Genomic DNA, 17,384 nt, shown 5'->3' with positions numbered 1-17,384 from the left:
ATATAATAACACAACATAGTTGACTATAGTCACCATGCTATACATTAGGATTCTCAGAACTTATTCATCTTATAATTGGAAATGTGTACCCTTTGACCGATATCTCTATATTTCCCCCAACCCCTAGCTTTTGGCAACTATCATTGCATTCTGTTTCTATGAGTTTAATTCTTTTAAGACCCCACATATAAGTATGATCATATGTTTTTTGTCTTTCTCTGACTTATTACTTTTAAAAAAAAGCTTTATTGATATATAATTTACATACTGGACAGCTCACCTATTTAAAGTGCACAGTTCAATGGTTTTTTAGTATATTCATAGTCATCCACCCTTCACCACAAATCGGTTTTAAAGTGTTTTTTCAGTACCCTAAAAACGTGTCAGTAAGCCTCTAATCTACTTTCTATCTATAGATAACCTACCTTGAGCATTTCATATAAATAGAATCATATAGTATATGGTATTTTGTGGCCAAATTGAATTTGACATGACTGTAGTTCCTGAAAGTTATGTGACAACTGCCCTTGACCTACATTCTAAATTTTATAGTATGTTGAAGTTGGTCCACATCATACTAAAAATAAAAAATAACTTTTCGTTGTGGAAAACTTCAAAATTGTAATGAGTTAATGTTATGGTATCCTAGCAAATTTGGAAAACTCCCAGAACTGGAAAAGGTCAGTTTTCATTCCAATCCCAAAGAAAGACAATGCCAGAGAATGTTCAAACTACCGCACAATTGCAGTCATTTCACATGCTAGCAAAGTTATGCTCAAAATTCTCCAAGCTATGCTTCAACGGTACATAAACCGAGAACTTCCAGATGTTCAAACTGGATTTAGAAAAGGCAGAGGAACCAGAGATCAAATTGCCAACATCCGTTGGATCCTAGAAAAAGCAAGAGAATTCCAGAAAAACGTCTACTTCTGCTTCATTGATTACGCTAAAGCCTTTGACTGTGTGGATCACATCAAACTGTGGAAGATTCTTCAAGAAATGGGAATACCAGACCACCTTACCTGCCTCCTGAGAAACCTGTATGCATGTTAAGAAGCAACAGTTAGAACTGGACATGGAACAACAGACTGGTTCCAAATAGGAAAAGGAGCACATCAAGGCTGTATATTGTCACCCTGCTTATTTAACTTACATGCAGATTACATCATGCGAAATGCCAGGCTGGATGAAACACAAGCTGGAATCAAGATTGCCAAGAGAAATATCAATAACTTCAGATATGCAGATGACACCACCCTTATGGCAGAAAGTGAACTAAAGAGCCTCTTGATGAAAGTGAAAGAGGAGCGTGAAAAAGTTGGCTTAAAACTCGACATTCAAAAAATGAAGATCATGGCTTCTGTCCCATCACTTAATGGCAAATAGATGGGGAAACAACCGAAACAGTGAGAGACTTTTTTTTTTTTGGAGCTCCAGAATCATTGCAGATGGTGACTGCAGCTGTGAAATTAAAAGATGTTTGCTCCTTGGAAGAAAAGCTGTGGCCAACCTAGACAGCATATTAAAAAGTAGAGACATTATTTTGCCAATAAAGGTCTGTCTAGTCACAGCTATGGTTTTTCCAGTCGTCATGTATGGATATGAGAGTTGGAGTATAAAGAAAGCTGAGCACCAAAGAATTTATTCTTTTGAACTGTGGTGTTGGAGAAGACTCTTGAGAGTCCCTTGGACTGCAAGGAGATCAAACCAGTCAATCCTAAAGGAGATCAATCTTGATTATTCATTGGAAGGACTGATGCTGAAGCTGAAGCTCCAATACTTTGGCCACCTCATGTGAAGAGCAGATTTATTAGAGAAGACGCTGATGCTGGGAAAGATTGAAGGCAGGAGGAGAAGGGAATGATAGAGGATGAGATGGTTGGATAACATCACCGACTCAGTGGACATGAGTTTCAGCAAGCCCTGGGAGATTGTGAAGGACAGGAAAGCCTGGCATGCCGCAGTCCATGGGCTTGCAAAGAGTTGGACATAACTGAGTGGCTGAACAACAATGAAGTATTATGATCACCCCCTTTGTACTTATCACTAACTTCCATGTTGATTATCTTGGCCAGTTATCAACATGTGACTGATTTTGATTTAGCAACCCTCTTTCCCCTTTCCCTTCCCCACTGGATTTTTTTTTTTCTCTTCTTTTTTTGTCTGTGCTGTGTCTTTGTTGCTGCAGGGGCTTTTCTTTAGTTGCAGTGCCCAGGTTTCTCAGTGCGGTAACTTCTCTTGTTACAGCATATGAGCTATAGGGTGGGCAGGGTTCATTAGTTGCAGGTCCCAGGCTCCAGGGCACAGGCTCAATTGTTGTGGTGCACGGGCCTAGTTGCTCTGCAGTATGTGGGATCTTCCTGGATCAGAGAGTGAATCTGTGTCCCCTGCAGTGGCAGGCGGATTCTTCACGCTGAGCCACCAGGGAAGCGCCCTTTAAAAACCGAACTATGATAATATTATACCTAAAAAATTAACATTAACTTCTTAATATAGTAGAAATTATATAATATAGTAACTAGCCAGTATTCATTTTTTCCAGTTGTATACTCTATAGTATAGTATTACTATACTACAGTATATAATAACTAGCCGATATTCTTTTTGTTTCTAGTTGCCCCACAGATGTCTTTTTACAGTTGTTCAGTCTCTAAGCTGTGTCTGACTCTTTGCAAGCAATGCACTGCAGCATGCCAGGCTTCGCTGTCCTTCACTATCTCCCAGAGTTTACTCAAACCCATGTTCATTAAGTCGGTGATGCCATCCAACCATCTCATCCTCTGTTGTCCCCTTCTCCTCCTGCCTTCAATCTTTCCCAGCATCAGCGTCTTTTCTAATAAATCTGCTCTTCACATGAGGTGGCCGAAGTATTGGAGCTTCAGCTTCAGCATCAGTCCTTCCAGTAAACATTCAGGACTGATTTCCTTTAGGATTGACTGGTTTAGTCTCCTTGCTATCCAAGGGACTCTCAAGAGTGTTTTCTAGCACCACAATTCGAAAGCATCAATTCTTTGGTGCTCAGCCTTCTTTATGGTCCAACTCTCACATCTATATATGACTACTAGAAAAGCCATAGCTTTGACCAGACAGACCTTTGTCAGCAAAGTGATGTCTCTGCTTTTTAATATAGTCTCTAGGTTTGTCATAGTTTTCCTTCCAAGGAGCAAACATCTTTTAATTTTGTGGCTGCAGTCACTGTCTGCAGTGGTTTTGGAGCCCAAGAAAAAAAACTCTGTCACTGTTTCCACTTTTCCCCCATCTGTTTGCCATTAAGTGATGGGACCAGATGCCGTGATCTTCGTTTTTCGAATGCTGAGTGTTAAGCCAGCTTTCCCGCTCTCCTCTTTCACCCTCATCAAGAAGCCCCCAGTTCCTCTTCACTTTCTGCCATAAGGGTGGTGTCATCTGCGTATCTGCGGTTGTGGATATTTCTCCTGGCAATCTTGATTCCAGCCTGTGAGTCATCCAGCCCAGCATTTCACATGAGGTACTCTGCATGTAAGTTACAATAAGCAGGGTGACAATACACAGCCTTGATGTACCCCTTTCCCAATTTTTCAACCAGTCAGTTGTTCCCTGTCAGGTTCTAACTGTTGCTTCTTGACCCACACACAGGTTTCTCAGGAGACAAGTAACATGTTCTGGTATTTACATCTCTTTAAGAATTTTCCACAGTCTGTTGTGATCTACACAGTTAAAAGGCTTTAGTGTAGTCAATGAAGCAGATATTTTTTTGAAATTCCCTTGCTTTTTCTCTGATCCAACAGATGTTGACAATTTGATCTCTGGTTCCTCTGCTGTTTCTAAATCCAGCTTGTGCATCTGGAAGTTCTTGGTTCACAAGCTACTGAAGCCTAGCTTGTGAGTGTTATCTTGAGTGTTATCTTGCTCGCATGTGAAATGAGCATGGTTGGTATGGTAGTTTGAACATTCTTTGGCATTGCCCTTCTTTGGAATTGGGATGAAAACTGACCTTTTCCAGTCCTGTGGCCACTGCTGAGTTGACTAAATTTGCTGACATATTGAGTATTGCACTTTAACAAAATCATCTTTTAGCATTTTAAATAGCTCAACTGGAATTATATCACCTCCTCTAGGTTTGTTCATAGTAATGCTTCCTAAGGCCCACTTGACTTCATACTCCAGAATGTCTGGCTCTAGGTAAGTAACCACACTATCGTGGTTATCAGGGTCATTAAGACTTCTTTTGTATGGTTCTTCTGTGTATTCTTGCCACCTCTTCTTAATCTCTTCTGCTTCTTTTAGATCCTTGCCATTCTGTCCTTTATTTTGCCCATCTTTGCATGAAATGGTCCCTTGGTATCTCCAGTTTTCTGGAGATCTGTAGTCTTTTCCATTCTATTGTTTTCCTCTATTTCTTTGCATTGTTCATTTAAGAAGTCCTGAACCTCTCCTTGCTGTTCTCTGAACTCTGCCTTCAGTTGGGTATATCTTTCCCTTTCTCCCTTGCCTTTTGCTGCTCTTTTCTCAGCTATTTGTAAAGCCTCCTCAGACAACCACTTAGCCTTCTTGAATTTCTTTTTATTTGGAATGATTTTGGTCACTGCCTCCTATACAGTGTTATGAACCTCCATCCATAGTTCTTCAGGCACTCTGTCTGCTAGATCTAATCCCTTGAATCTCTACTTTATAACCATAAGGGATTTGGTTTAGGTCATACCTGAATGGCCTAGTGGTTTTCCCTACTTTCTTCAGTTTAAGTCTGAATTTTGCAGTAAGGAGCTCGTGATGTGAGGTAGAGTCAACTCCAGGTCTTATTTTTGCTGACTGTATAGAGCTTCCCCATCTATAGCTGTAAAGAATTATAATCAATCTGATTTCGGTATTGACCATCTGGTGATACCCATGTGTAGAGTCATCTCTTGTATTGTTGGAAGAGAGTGTTTGTTATGACCAATGTTTCTCCTGACAGAACTCTGTTAGCCTTTGCCCTGGTTCATTTTGTATTCCACGGCCAAACTTGCCTGTTCTTCCAGGTATCGTTTGACTTCCAACTTTTGCATTCCAATCCCCTGTGATATAAAGGACATCTTTTTGGTATGATTGCTAGAAGGTCTTGTAGGTCCTCACAGAACTGTTCAACTTCACCTTCTTCGGCATTAGTGGTTGGGCATGGACTTTGATTACTATGATGTTGAATGATATGCCTTGGAATGAACTGAGATCATTCTGTCGTTTTTGAGATTGCACCCAAGAACTGCTTTTTGGTCTCTTTTGTTGACTATAAGGGCTACTCCATTTCTTCCAAGGGATTCTTGCCCACAATAGTAGATACAATGGTCATCTGAATTAAATTTGTCCATTCCTGTCCATTTTAGTTCACTGATTTCTAAGATGTTGATGTTTAATCTTGCTATCTCCTGCTTGACCACATCTGGTTTACCTTGATTCATGGGCCTAATGTTCCAGGTTCTTTTGCAATATTGTTCTTTACAGCATTAGACTTTACAACTTTTCACTACCAGACACATCCACAACTGGGTGTCATTTCCATTTTGGCCCAGCCTCTTCATTCTTTCTGGAGCTTTCTCTCTGCTCCTTCCCAGTACCTTATTGGACATCTCCTGACCTGGAAGGCTTGTCTTCCGGTTTCATAATCTTTTTGCCTTCTCATGCTGTTCATGGGGTTCTAGAGGCAAGAATCGGAGAAGGCAATGGCACCCCACTCCAGTCCTCTCGCCTGGAAAATCCCATGGATGGGGAGCCCCATGGGATTGCACCCCAGGCTGCAGTCCATGGGGTCGCAAAGAGTTGGACACAACCGAGCGACTTCACTTTCACTTTTTCACTTTCATGCATTGGAGAAGGAAATGGCAACCCACTCCACTGTTCTTGCCTGGACAATCCCAGGGACGGCGGAGCCTGGTGGGCTGCCGTCTGTGGGGTCGCACAGAGTCTGACACGACTGAAGCGACTTAGCAGCAGCAGCAACAACAGAGGCAAGAATACTGGAGTGGTTTGCCATTGCCTCCTCCTGTGGACCACGTTTTATCAGAACTCTCTCCTATGACCTGTCCATCTTGGTGCTCATAGCTTCATTGTGTTATTAAACAGGCCCCTTCACTATGACAAGGCTGTGATCCATGAAGGGGCACCTTAATTCTGCTTTCTATCAAAGCCAGAAGTGCCCTCAACAGTACCCCTTACCGAGGCCACCTTCACCTCTGTTTAAATGTCTTTAAAGGAATCAGTGTCTATTCTCTTCAGGAGATTTCCAGTGGCTACCTCGTTCACTAGATGGGAATCACATTTGATTAGAGGAATTCCAAATTCTAGATTCTTAGATTGCCAGGCTCATGGAGAAGTCCCTATTAAGGTCACTTGGTTGAAAAATGAAGCAAAAGTGTCTGCCCATAAGCGGATCCAGGTTCTGTCCAACAGCTCTTTATGTATCAGTGAAGCGGAAGGCAAGTAAGGAGTTCAGTCTGATGAAGGATTTCATCAGTGCTTGGCCATGAATAACATGCAGCCATTCTTAGTCAAAAAGCTCATCTTACCTTATCAGTGTGCTCCCGGGCTTCCCAGGGGGCTCAGTGGTACAGAATCAGCCTGCCAGTGCAAGAGACACAGGGGACAGGGGTTTGATCCCTGGATTGGGAAGATCCTCCCAGAGGAGGAAATGACAACCCCCTCCAGTATTCTTGCCTGGAGAATCCCATGGATAGAGGAACCTGGTGGGCTCCAGTCCATGGGATCACAAACAGTCATACACGACTGAGCAACTGAGCAAACTCTAACCATTACAGCTATAATTCTTAAATCTGGCTGCCCATCACAGTCACTGAAGAAATGGCTTTAAAAATAAAAAAAGAGGAATAATTGCATATAAATGGGATCATAACATACATGATGTTTTTATTATAGAAAATTTGTTTCTCTCTCCTTTCCTTAAATCAGTCCCTACTGTTTACCCCTGCTCCCACCCTTCTCAGACAATAATCTATTGTGCATATATCTGTATTTTTCTGTTCGTGTAATCCTGTGCAGACGTATATATATCATGTATTTCTCTTGGGGATTATTTAACAGATTTTTTTCTTTTAACTCAGTAGTACTTGAAAATTCCTCTAAGTCATCTAGTTTAATTCATTTCTTTTTCTTTTTTTTAAATGGCTGAATAGTATTTGATATTGAGGATACTATAAAGTATTTAGCCATTCTGCTGTAGATAGGCATTACTTTATTTCTAGTTATTAGCCAAACAATGCCACAATAAACTGATATTTTTGCTTCTTATTCTCAAGAGGGTAAGAGGCTAAATATATTTTCAATCTTAATGGTTATCTCTAGATTGCTTTTTAGGAAGACTATAACATTTCACATTTCCTCTAACAATGTTTAAGGCTATTCTCCCACATTCTTTATGGAAATCTCTTAAAAATAAATATTCCCAGGCTCTAACCAGAAAGATTCTGATTTAGTATGTCCGTGGAGAGATACACAAAGCTGTATTTTTAAAAAGTTCTAGATGAATCAGAGGTAATATTGGAACCACTGCATTTAAGCCCAAGAATATATTAAAAATAACTGGCCTTCTAGCTTACTATTAGCAATATCATGCTTTAGCTAGGTACACATATTAGAATCAAAATATCAGATCAAGATGTGAATTGGCAATAGACATATATATCAAATGTAGGTCAAGGGTGTGTGCACTTTCAGAAGGCTTAATTAGTTGTATTGGGGCAAGCCCCTTGGGAGTCACATATCCAGTTTGGAGCAGCTCATCTCTTTACAGTCTCACAAGATTTTTAGGAAGAGATAAACATTTAGAATTTGTTTAGAATGTAAGTGATTAGAGAGATGCTAATGAGGAAATAAAAGACCACACTTACACATATAAAATGTTGAAGAGCTCCTGCTCATAGTATATAATTGGAAGTGAAAATCCAAAGACTTGAGTTTTAATCCTGGTTAAACTACTTACTACTTGTCAGACTCTGGAACTTATTTTCCTGTTTTGTAAAATGAGATGGTTTAATATATGATTACTATGATAATTTCCTAACTAGACTGGAGACAACATTTCCCTTGTCATCGCAGATGCTCTAGAGAATTACTGTCAGGCAATTTCCTCTATATCTATTATAAGTCTTGGACCCAAATCTGACAGCAGCAAAGCTGATTATATTTACTATTTAGCTATGTGTCCACAGAGCCCCTTCTCTTGGTCTTGTGTTTGAGATCCCTATGGCCTATGGGAAGCTATTCATATCCTGAAACTCCTGTTTCTACATTCTAGGAATCCATCCTCCATTGAATTCAGAGATGAATATTTGTTATGTAATGAAGCAAAAACTCCAGAGTTTTGTGTTGCAGGCTGAGTGCAGACTGGGAGAAGAGATGGGTTCAACTTGTATTTGTGTTTTCCTCCTCAGGCTCTGCAGATGGTGTAGGGAGGAGGCTGCACTCAGCCCCTCGCCTTGGTCTCTCAAAGACCCCGACAGCAGAAATGGAGCACAGTCTCCATGAAGCCAACACAGTGTCTGCTTCTCAGGTAGCCACCTCAGGTTCTATAGTTGTGGGCATGGGGTGGTGTGTTGGGAAAGAATTATGGAGAGATGTGAGTGGTGGGGTTGGTGATAAGGCAGGGCATAGGAATGTGGGGCTGTTAGAAGAGAACAAGATCTATGATTGGACTTCTTTTGAGTGAGAGGAGATTGCCACGTGGCTGCTGCTGCTAAGTCACGTCAGTCGTGTCCAACTCCGTGCGACCCCATGGCTACTACCTTTTAAATATACCTCATTCAGATCTCTACTATTGAGTCTTACTTACCCTATTCTCTCCCATATCCCTCGGGACAGTCTGTGGGAAAACCGCAGGTCTGATGTTACGTGTCTGCCTGTGTGTCTGTGTGTTTGAAGGCCGCACCTTGCCGAGGCCCCAGCAGGGAGTGTGGGGAGGATGATCAGTATGGTGCGGAGAACTTTCGGCGCATCTCACGCAGTCTCAGTGGCACCGTTGTCTCAGAGAGGGAGGAGGTCCCAGTCTCTTCCCACAGTTTTGTAAGTAGAATCAGGGTCTGTCTATTTAGAGCATCTTCTTTCTCTTGCTAGGTAAAAATATACTGCAGGTGAAGGGGCAGGAGAAATGGAAGGTTGTAATTTGGGGAAAGCCACGTGCACTCAGCAAAAATGAGGACATGTAATCATTATTTTTTTTGGTCACACGTTCACTTGGAGCCTAGAAGAATGTTCTTTCCCTGTAGCAGTTCTGGAAGGTGTAATGTAGGCTTCCTCAGGATGAGAAGAGTCCCAGAAGCCTCGAGAAGAGTCTCTGAGGAGCCATGATTGCTGACTGGGTCAGAATCCATTGCACTAATCAAAGGAAAAAGAAGAGATGGGATGAAGTATTGTTTTGCCTGTTCTTCCCCAGCCTAGAAAATGACCGAGTTGGGTGCAGTGAGCTTTCAAGCTGAAATGAAGCATATGCATTGGCAGCAAAAGGAAAATGACTTAAAGTCCTATCTTTGGGGCATTTCATATAGAATTAATGCAGTAATCTATAGATGAAAGGGACAGGGATATCCAAGTCAGCAGAGATCAGCAAACTCAAATAGTTTCAGTGGTTGGATTTCTAAAATGTGCCTTTTGAGAATTTTATACACTTGCCTGAGGCAACTTGAGATTTTATTACAGTATAGGTCAGGATACAAAGCACCAGTAGTACATTGAAGCTTGCTCACCATGTCAGTTTGATAAAAAATTTTAAAAAACAGGTCTTAAATATGTGGTATAAAAATAGAAAAGTACAAAAAGGAAAACTAAGTCTCTTCCACCAGTTCTTCAGATCCAGTTTCTTTCCCAGTGACTACCCACGAGGTAGTCATTTTTTCTAGTTTATTGTCATACATTTATAAATAGCTCTGAACAGTTGACCACTCTTTTTGGAAAAGGTGGTCTTTTCTGCCCAGCATTTGTTCTCATATACCTTTAATGGCAAGTTGTTATTTTCCTAGGAGAGTTGGCTTCCTTTTGGCCTGACTTCTGTATCATTCACTTATTCATTGATTCATTCTTTTAAACAAATGCTTTCTGAGCTTATCTTCTAGGTATTGTGCCGAAAAATGGTGTTGAGTGAGCTAGATACAGCCCCTGCTCTCTTGACTTTACAGTCTACTGGAGGAGACATATAAACAATTATAGTATAAGTATGATAGGATTTAGTGCTATGGAAGCAAATAGAGGGGACATCTAAACCAGGCTTGAGGAATCAGGGAAGTCTTCCTGGAGAATTAAAATGAATGTAGCAGATAAAGGGGACTGAAGCGGATATTAGGTGATTTAAAAAAAAAAAAAGCTCTAATGATAATATTTGAGGGAAGAGAAGCAGGAATATATTTGGGGGGAGAGATATGTGCAATTTTGGACGTATTAAGCTTGAGTGGAGATAGATAATCTGGTAGGCTTTTGATTCTGAGACATTTGAAATTGAGATTTGAGAATCATAGCCACTGAAAAGAGGAAGAGAATTGCAAAAAGAGGAAAAAAAAACAGGACATATCTCTGAAGAGAATCAGACTTAAGGTTCTTCTTTTGAAGAACCCCAAAAGGAGACTTGGTAAGAGACTATGGAGATGGAAGGGGAGCCAGTGAAGAGCGGTGTCTTTCTTTTGGTGACTGTGTGCAGAGAGGACTGGCACCTCGTCCTCAGGACATTTGGTAAATGCCGACCACGCGCCATGCTGGGTTAGGTGCTATGAGCACACACGGATGAAACAACACAAAATATCTTACAATCTCAAAAAAGAAATAAGATACACTGGCATATAGATTATTTTATTTAATATATTATTTATTAAGTGCCTATAATAGTCCTCCAGGAGCTGTTCAAGGTTTATGGGGATACTGGAGTGAAAAGAAATGTATGCTAGTAGGAGATAAAGACATTAAATAAGTAAACCCAGACAATGTGTGAAAAAGAATAAAACAAAGCCAGAGGCTGAGGAGTAAAGAGGTAATAGTGGTTATTCTCAGGGCTGTTTTTGATAGAGTAGTCAGGAAAATGAGCTCTAAGAAAGTAATATTTGATGAGAGACCTCAGTGATACGAAGGTGTAAGCCATGGGAAGAGTATTCCCAGTAACAGAAACACAAAGTGTAAAGGCCCTAAGGTGGAATAAGCTTCATATGTTTGAAGAACGTTAAGAAGGTTGGAGTGTAAAAGGCACAGGAGTGGTAGGAGATAAAGTGAGAAAGATCAGCTTTGCCACATCACACAGAACTTGCAGGCCACACTAAAGGAGGCAGTGGGCTGGAGATAGGAAGACTACATTGGAGGCTGCTGCAGTGGTCTAGTTGAATTTAAATATAAAACCTGTAGGTAGAAATGACAGTATATGGCATAGGCAACTAATGGAATTATGGATTAAAAGTGCAAAATCAAGGGCAGTGTCAATATTTTGAGTCTAGGTGACTTAAGAAAATACAGTACCAGAGGGAGGAGTTGGGAAGAATGTTGGTTCAGTTTTGGACATATTAGTGTCTCATATATTAAAAGACATGTTTCTGAGACTTTGCCACATAAGTGAATGACAAATGAAGAACAAAGTAGGTCATAAGCAACAGTGAGTACAGACTTGACAGGCAGCACCAAAATGGAGACTGGAGGGTAGCAGTAACAGGAGAGATGGAGTAGAGAGTTTCTGACTGTACATTTAGGGAGATATTAGTTCCCAATATTTAGAGTGAGTGTAGAATTTTTCAATCTTTTTGGCTTGCTGAATTTCTCATTTCTTCTCTATTTTAAATTTTTATTAATTTTTTTTGGAGGCTTCTGTTATTTTTTTTTTTTTAAACTACGTCACACGACTTGTGGGATCTTAGTCCCCTGACTAGGGATTGAACCTTGGCAGTGAAAGCTTGCAGTCCTTACCACTGGATAGCCAGGGAATTTCCCTCTTCTCTATTTTTAAATTTCTATCTCCTTCTCTAATTTTAATAGTAGCATTAAGGACTTTGCTAAAGACCTTGATGTTAGGATTGGGAAAGTGAGGGTTATGAGGAAGACATATTAAGAGAAGAGAACTGTACTTTGGTGTCTTAAGTTATAGTGGAGGATGTTTCATAGTCAGGGTGTTTCCTAGAGGGGCTGATGGGAAGAGTGTCGAGTAAATTGGGTCCATCTCTAGACTAAGGAATATTTGTACTCTAGTTCCTTCCATATCCCCCTGCTTCCCTCACTGTGTTTACCCAACCATATCCTGCTGTGTGTTAATCCTCATCTCTATGTTTTTTTTTTTGTCTTGTCTCATTGTAAGGATTCATCAAGCGTGAGGAAAAAGCCTTTGGAAACCCGGCATCGTTGTTCCAGCTCCTCTTCCCTCCCTGTCATCCATGACCCTCCTGTATTTCTCCTTGGTCCCCACCTCTACCCACCCCAACCACAGTTCCTGTCCCCAGATGTCCTGATGCCCAGCATGGCAGGGGAGCCCCATAGACCCCCAGGTAACTCTCCCCAAATCTAATATTATGTGCTGGAAGGTAGTACTTTTCCAGGGACGTGGAAGAATCAAATCAGTGCATCTGTTGGGGGGTGGGGAAGGGGAAGGACAGTCCCAAGGTGGAGTTGTAAAGGGAAATGAATTATTGCTTTAAAGATCAAGCATTGATCTTGGTGAATCATGACTGAATCATTTCTTGGGCGACATGGGGTCTAGACCAGAGCTCCCAGAATCTAACTACTCATGAAAATGAACTGCTTCAGTTGTGATAGGATATGATTTTAAGTGACCCAGTGAATTAGTACCCAGTCTTTAGGATCCCCCAAAACAGGAAATATCATCCCTATCAGCTGTTTTCCTCTCCTTTCATCCCAAGTCTCAGTTGAGGGATGGTCTAGGAAGATGAGTAGTGAATGGCAGACTTGGAAAGATCCTATGCACAGAATACCCTTGCCATGTATAGAGACCCAGACAATCCTGGGGAAGGTGGGCAGCATCCTTCTGGCTTTCTTTGACCCTCCACAGCAAGATTTGTTCCATTTTTCCCCTCGTGGACCAAATCTACAGTTTAAGGCAGTGATTCTTAATGAGAAACGGGAGGTGCCCATGGCATCTAGTGGGTAGAAAGGCCAGGGATGCTGCTAAACATCCAGCAATGCACAGAGAAGTTTCCTTGCACACCCCTACCCTACTCCTAAGACAAAGAATTATCAGCCCCAAATATCAGTAATGCCAAAGTTGATAAACCTGTCTATGGGTATAAATCCCCAGGGAAAAGGATCTTCTTAGAACTGAGTAGTACTGTTGATATTTGTGTCCAAATTTTAGGGAGCTTTGGATAAGCAGGCCTTCTGGATAAATAGACTTCTTATTACTCAGTGGAGCTGCCAGGTCACCAGCATCCTTTGAGAGTTACTAGAAGTATCTGATCAGTAAGGCAGCATTTATTGCAACTTGTTCTGCACCAAATACTACAGTAAATACATGGGAGAAAGAAGGCAGTTCTCTGCTCTTAAAGAGCTCAAAGTTTTAGTAGTCAGGTATATATATATATGTATAGTACAACTATTGATGGAATTTAAAAAATTAAAATGAGAAGTACGGTTTAGAAGTGATGTTTGGAAAATTAGTTATTTTGCTTCTTTTAAGTAAAGGGGAATCAATGTATAGAAAAGGCATTCTACATTATGTATGTGGGAGTAGTGCAAACAAAAGCGAAATCTTGGAGAATGAACACAAATGTAAGCAGACACAGTTCAACTGGAGTCAAAGTATCATGTTAAGAAAAACTGAGTGATGTTTTGGAGTGGTGGCTCTAAGGAGTAAAATTATCACAATGAGAACATATATTTGGAATATCAGAGAGCCATTCATGTATGTGTGTTTGTGTCTGTCTGTCTTTTGGAGGACAGATTGTAACACAGTGAGATAGGAGTATGGCAACATCCAGGAGACTGTTTTATTAGCACAAATTGGCAGTGATTTGATTTTAATGTATATTAAGAATTTTTAAAAATGACATTAAAAGCAAAGCTAGGTTCCTTCTTTCCCTTATTTGTATGTTCTTAAAGAGGTGGGGAGTTGGAAGGAACAGCCAGGAATGGTCTTCTGGGAAGGATAATAGTTTTATTGAAGATGCTCAATCTTTGGGTTTCTTTTCTCTCTCCAGGAACTTCGAGGAGTGTCCAGCAGTTTCTGGCTATGTGTGACAGGGGTGAAACTTCCAAAGGGGTCAAGTACACAGGAAAGACTTTGAACTACCGGAGTCTCCCCCATCGTTCCAGAACAGATGCCTCCCGGGGACCATGGTCAGAGGCCAACCAGCATATTGGGGCCAGATTCCTGACTACTCCAGGGTGCAAGCCTCAGCTAACCCACACTGCCACACTACCAGAAAGACACCAGGGTCTTCAGGTTCCTCATGCTCAGTCCTGGGGGGATCTTTTCCATTCACCCTCCCATCCTTCTGTGGTTCACCCTGTGTCGCCATCATCAAGCAGTCTTTGTGTACCCATGAGGTCAGCTTGGAATTCAGGTCCTGTTCCAGGGTTTCGAGCCCCTGGTCCTCGAAGAGTAGATATGCCCCCAGATGATGACTGGAGGCAAAGCAGTTATGCCCTGCCATCTAGACACAGGAGGATAGGGAGAGAGGAGTTTCTTTTTTTCCTAGCAGATGCCCCTGGCAGAGAACAGATGAGGGGAAGAGCCCTGCAGCACAGCAGGTGGTAAGGGTCACCCCTTTCCTCTCCTGGAGCCCCAGCTTTCTCTGTTACACTGTACTGCGGCAGAGTTGGTACCCTGCATCCCTGCCAAGGTTGTGCAAGTCTTATCTCAACACAGAGTTGGCAGTTTCTCCCAGGGGTGCCAGGAACCCCTAAGGAGACCTGGCTTTGAGGGAATATTTGAAACTCCAATTTCCATTCACCTAGCAAAAGGAAGCAGCCGCTGTGTAGGGTTTTATTTGATCCACTTTAAAGATGAATCCATGTTACTCTGGACACTAGCCATTCCTTAGGATCTTAGGGTCACCATTTTATTCTTGAATACTCTAAGCCCTCATATTCTGTTCCCTGTTACATTACCAACTTCTATGCTTTGTTTTATCCACCTACCCCTATTATCCGACCTTCTGTCTTTTCCATCCCTCATCCTTGGAGGGACATGTAGCCCTGTAGTCTTGGTCCTGACCACATCATTCAGGCTAGCCCACCTGCCCAGCCTGTCAGCCTTCCCTCAGCCCCCAAACCTTAGGCCTAGATTGTGGGGCTGCCAACATAACATGTACTCTTCGGAACAGATGGGAGTCAGGCACACTAACATACCCTCCTGTCCTCAGCAGCACAGCCATTACTGCCACTTGCTCAGTCGCCGCTGTAAACCTTCAGAGTCAGCTGAACTATTTTAGGGCCAAACATACTGTTTTTGTAAAGTATTTTTCATTAATAAATCTATAAGATAGTTCTATTTAATTCCTTGTCATTTAATTGTCTATTTGATTCCTTTTGTATTTTCTTGCTCTTTTGTATTGGGCTGGGAAAGCAAGAAATACCAATTCCCAGTGGCCTGGGGCTTAGTATATGGCTTTTGACTGAGTGAAAGTGAGGAACCGAGGAGCTGAAGACTGGTTGAAGGGTATGTATTCAAGGTAGGAGTCAATGAGTCCTAATATGGAGTGACTTTCCTTGTTGTTATTCCTGCTGGTATATTTTCTATCCCTTTCCTGCCAAGAGGCACTCAACACTTTCATACTTTCTCCTTGCCTCCTCAGGGAGATTTTCTGGGTTTCAGACTCCTCTTACAAACTCACTCCTGATCTAGGGACTCTTGGTGCCCTCCCTCTACACATTTCTCATGTGCGTCTTGTCCCTCCCTTGCTCTCTTCATATGGCTGCACCTTCCCTTCCCTCCAGAATTATGGCACTTCCATGTCAGAAAGATCCATTTTCACCCCTTCCTCACTTGAAAATTCATCTCCCTCTAAAAAATAATATGTGAGCTCCCTTAGCAATAATACGTGAGCTCCCACTGGGCATTTCTCTTCTCTTAGATTATTCCAGCTCTCAGGATCATTAAGATTGACAAGTCAAGAGGTAGAGAGGTGGTCTTTGAGTCGTTTGGACTATTGCTTGCCTAATTATCACCGTCTATTATGAACAGATTCTGAGCACATGTAGTATCGAGCTGGCAGATGGGCAAGCATTTCTCACCCTATCGTACTTGAATCCTGTGCCATCAAGATAATATAGATCTGGAACTTCCCTGACAGTCCCGTGGTTAAGACTCCGCGCTTCCACTGCATAGGGCACCGGTTTGATCTCTGGTTGGGGAACTGAGATCTGACATACCTCTAGGTGCAGCAAAAAAAAAAAAAAGATATATAGATCTTAGGATATTATGATCCCTGCTACTGATCGAGTACCTCTCCTGGTGTCATAACACATACTCTTCTTCTAATAATTATTGACTGAACAATCATTTGTTGTCCCACTACTCCCTTCCCCATGAAGGTACATCTTTCAAGTTTCCATAGACAATCTGGGCCCACATTCTACCGTAGAGGTATTTCTTCAGTTTAGTTCAGTCGCTCAGTCGTGTCTGACTCTGCGACCCCATGAACCACAGCACGCCGGGCCTCCCTGTCCATCACCAACTCCCGGAGTCCACCCAAACCCATGTCCATGTAGTGGATGATGCCATCCAACCATCTCATCCTCTGTCGTCCCCTTCTCCTCCTGCCCTCAATCTTTCCCAGCATCAGGGTATTTTCCAATGAGTCAGCTTTTCGCATCAGGTGGCCAAAGTATTGGAGTTACAGCTTCAACATCAGTCCTTCCAATGAACACCCAGGACTCATCTCCTTTAGGATGGATTGGTTGGATCTCCTTGCAGTAGAGGTATTTCTTATAAGGAACTAATTTCCAATTCCCTATTGCCTTCGAAATCTCTCTTTTCTGAGTGAATCAAGAGGGAGGCTGTGTCCTTTTCAGGTGAATTTCGTAGACTCTATGAACATCTCGGTGACAAAACTCTTCCTTTCCTCTTACCTGTTTTGATTCTTAACCCTTAGAGCCTAGTCTGCTCTACCTGCATTCTTTGTGCTTTCAGATTCTTGACAATTCCAGGCTCCAAACACAAGGGCCAGATTGTCTCTCAAACTCCATTCTGAACCGTTGCTTCGCTCTAGAACCTACAGTGCTTCCTCTAATTCTTATGTCAGTTACCCGGATCTGATAGTCAAATTGTTATACTTTTTTTTTTTCCTCTATTTGTGGGAGATTCTTAGGTTTGGTCACGTCTCCCCATCTTTCTAGGAGATCCATGAAAGCCGGTGTCATGTTCCCTAGCACTCGTTCACCGCAGGAACTAGCTACAGACAAGCATCTCTCCACACTCTCTTTTATTTCTGCTTGCCCAGAATTTT

The 17,384-nt window shown here is 41.8% G+C and overlaps 1 protein-coding gene across 23 annotated transcripts in view; it reads left to right on the top strand.

Moving 5' to 3' along the window:
* USP54 (ubiquitin specific peptidase 54) overlaps positions 1-15,425 on the top strand; it is a 118,626-nt gene extending 103,201 nt beyond the window's left edge. For 20 of the 23 annotated variants that reach the window (XM_061161821.1, XM_061161808.1, XM_061161810.1 and 17 more), the window contains 4 exons: positions 8,400-8,518; positions 8,887-9,027; positions 12,281-12,467; positions 14,133-15,425. In XM_061161821.1, the coding sequence (XP_061017804.1) occupies positions 8,400-8,518; positions 8,887-9,027; positions 12,281-12,467; positions 14,133-14,692 (1,007 nt within the window). In that variant the 3' untranslated portion in view covers positions 14,693-15,425. The remainder of the gene's footprint in view (positions 1-8,399; positions 8,519-8,886; positions 9,028-12,280; positions 12,468-14,132) is intronic. The other 3 variants (XM_061161826.1, XM_061161823.1, XR_009696078.1) reach the window with 2 other exon arrangements.
* The last annotated feature ends 1,959 nt before the right edge of the window (positions 15,426-17,384 follow it).

Source organism: Dama dama, chromosome 15 (genome assembly GCF_033118175.1).
Source record: "Dama dama isolate Ldn47 chromosome 15, ASM3311817v1, whole genome shotgun sequence".
Classification (NCBI taxonomy): Eukaryota; Metazoa; Chordata; class Mammalia; order Artiodactyla; family Cervidae; genus Dama; species Dama dama.
The sequence above is the reverse complement of the archived record's forward strand: the minus strand, read 5'-3'. Positions and strand labels throughout refer to the sequence as shown.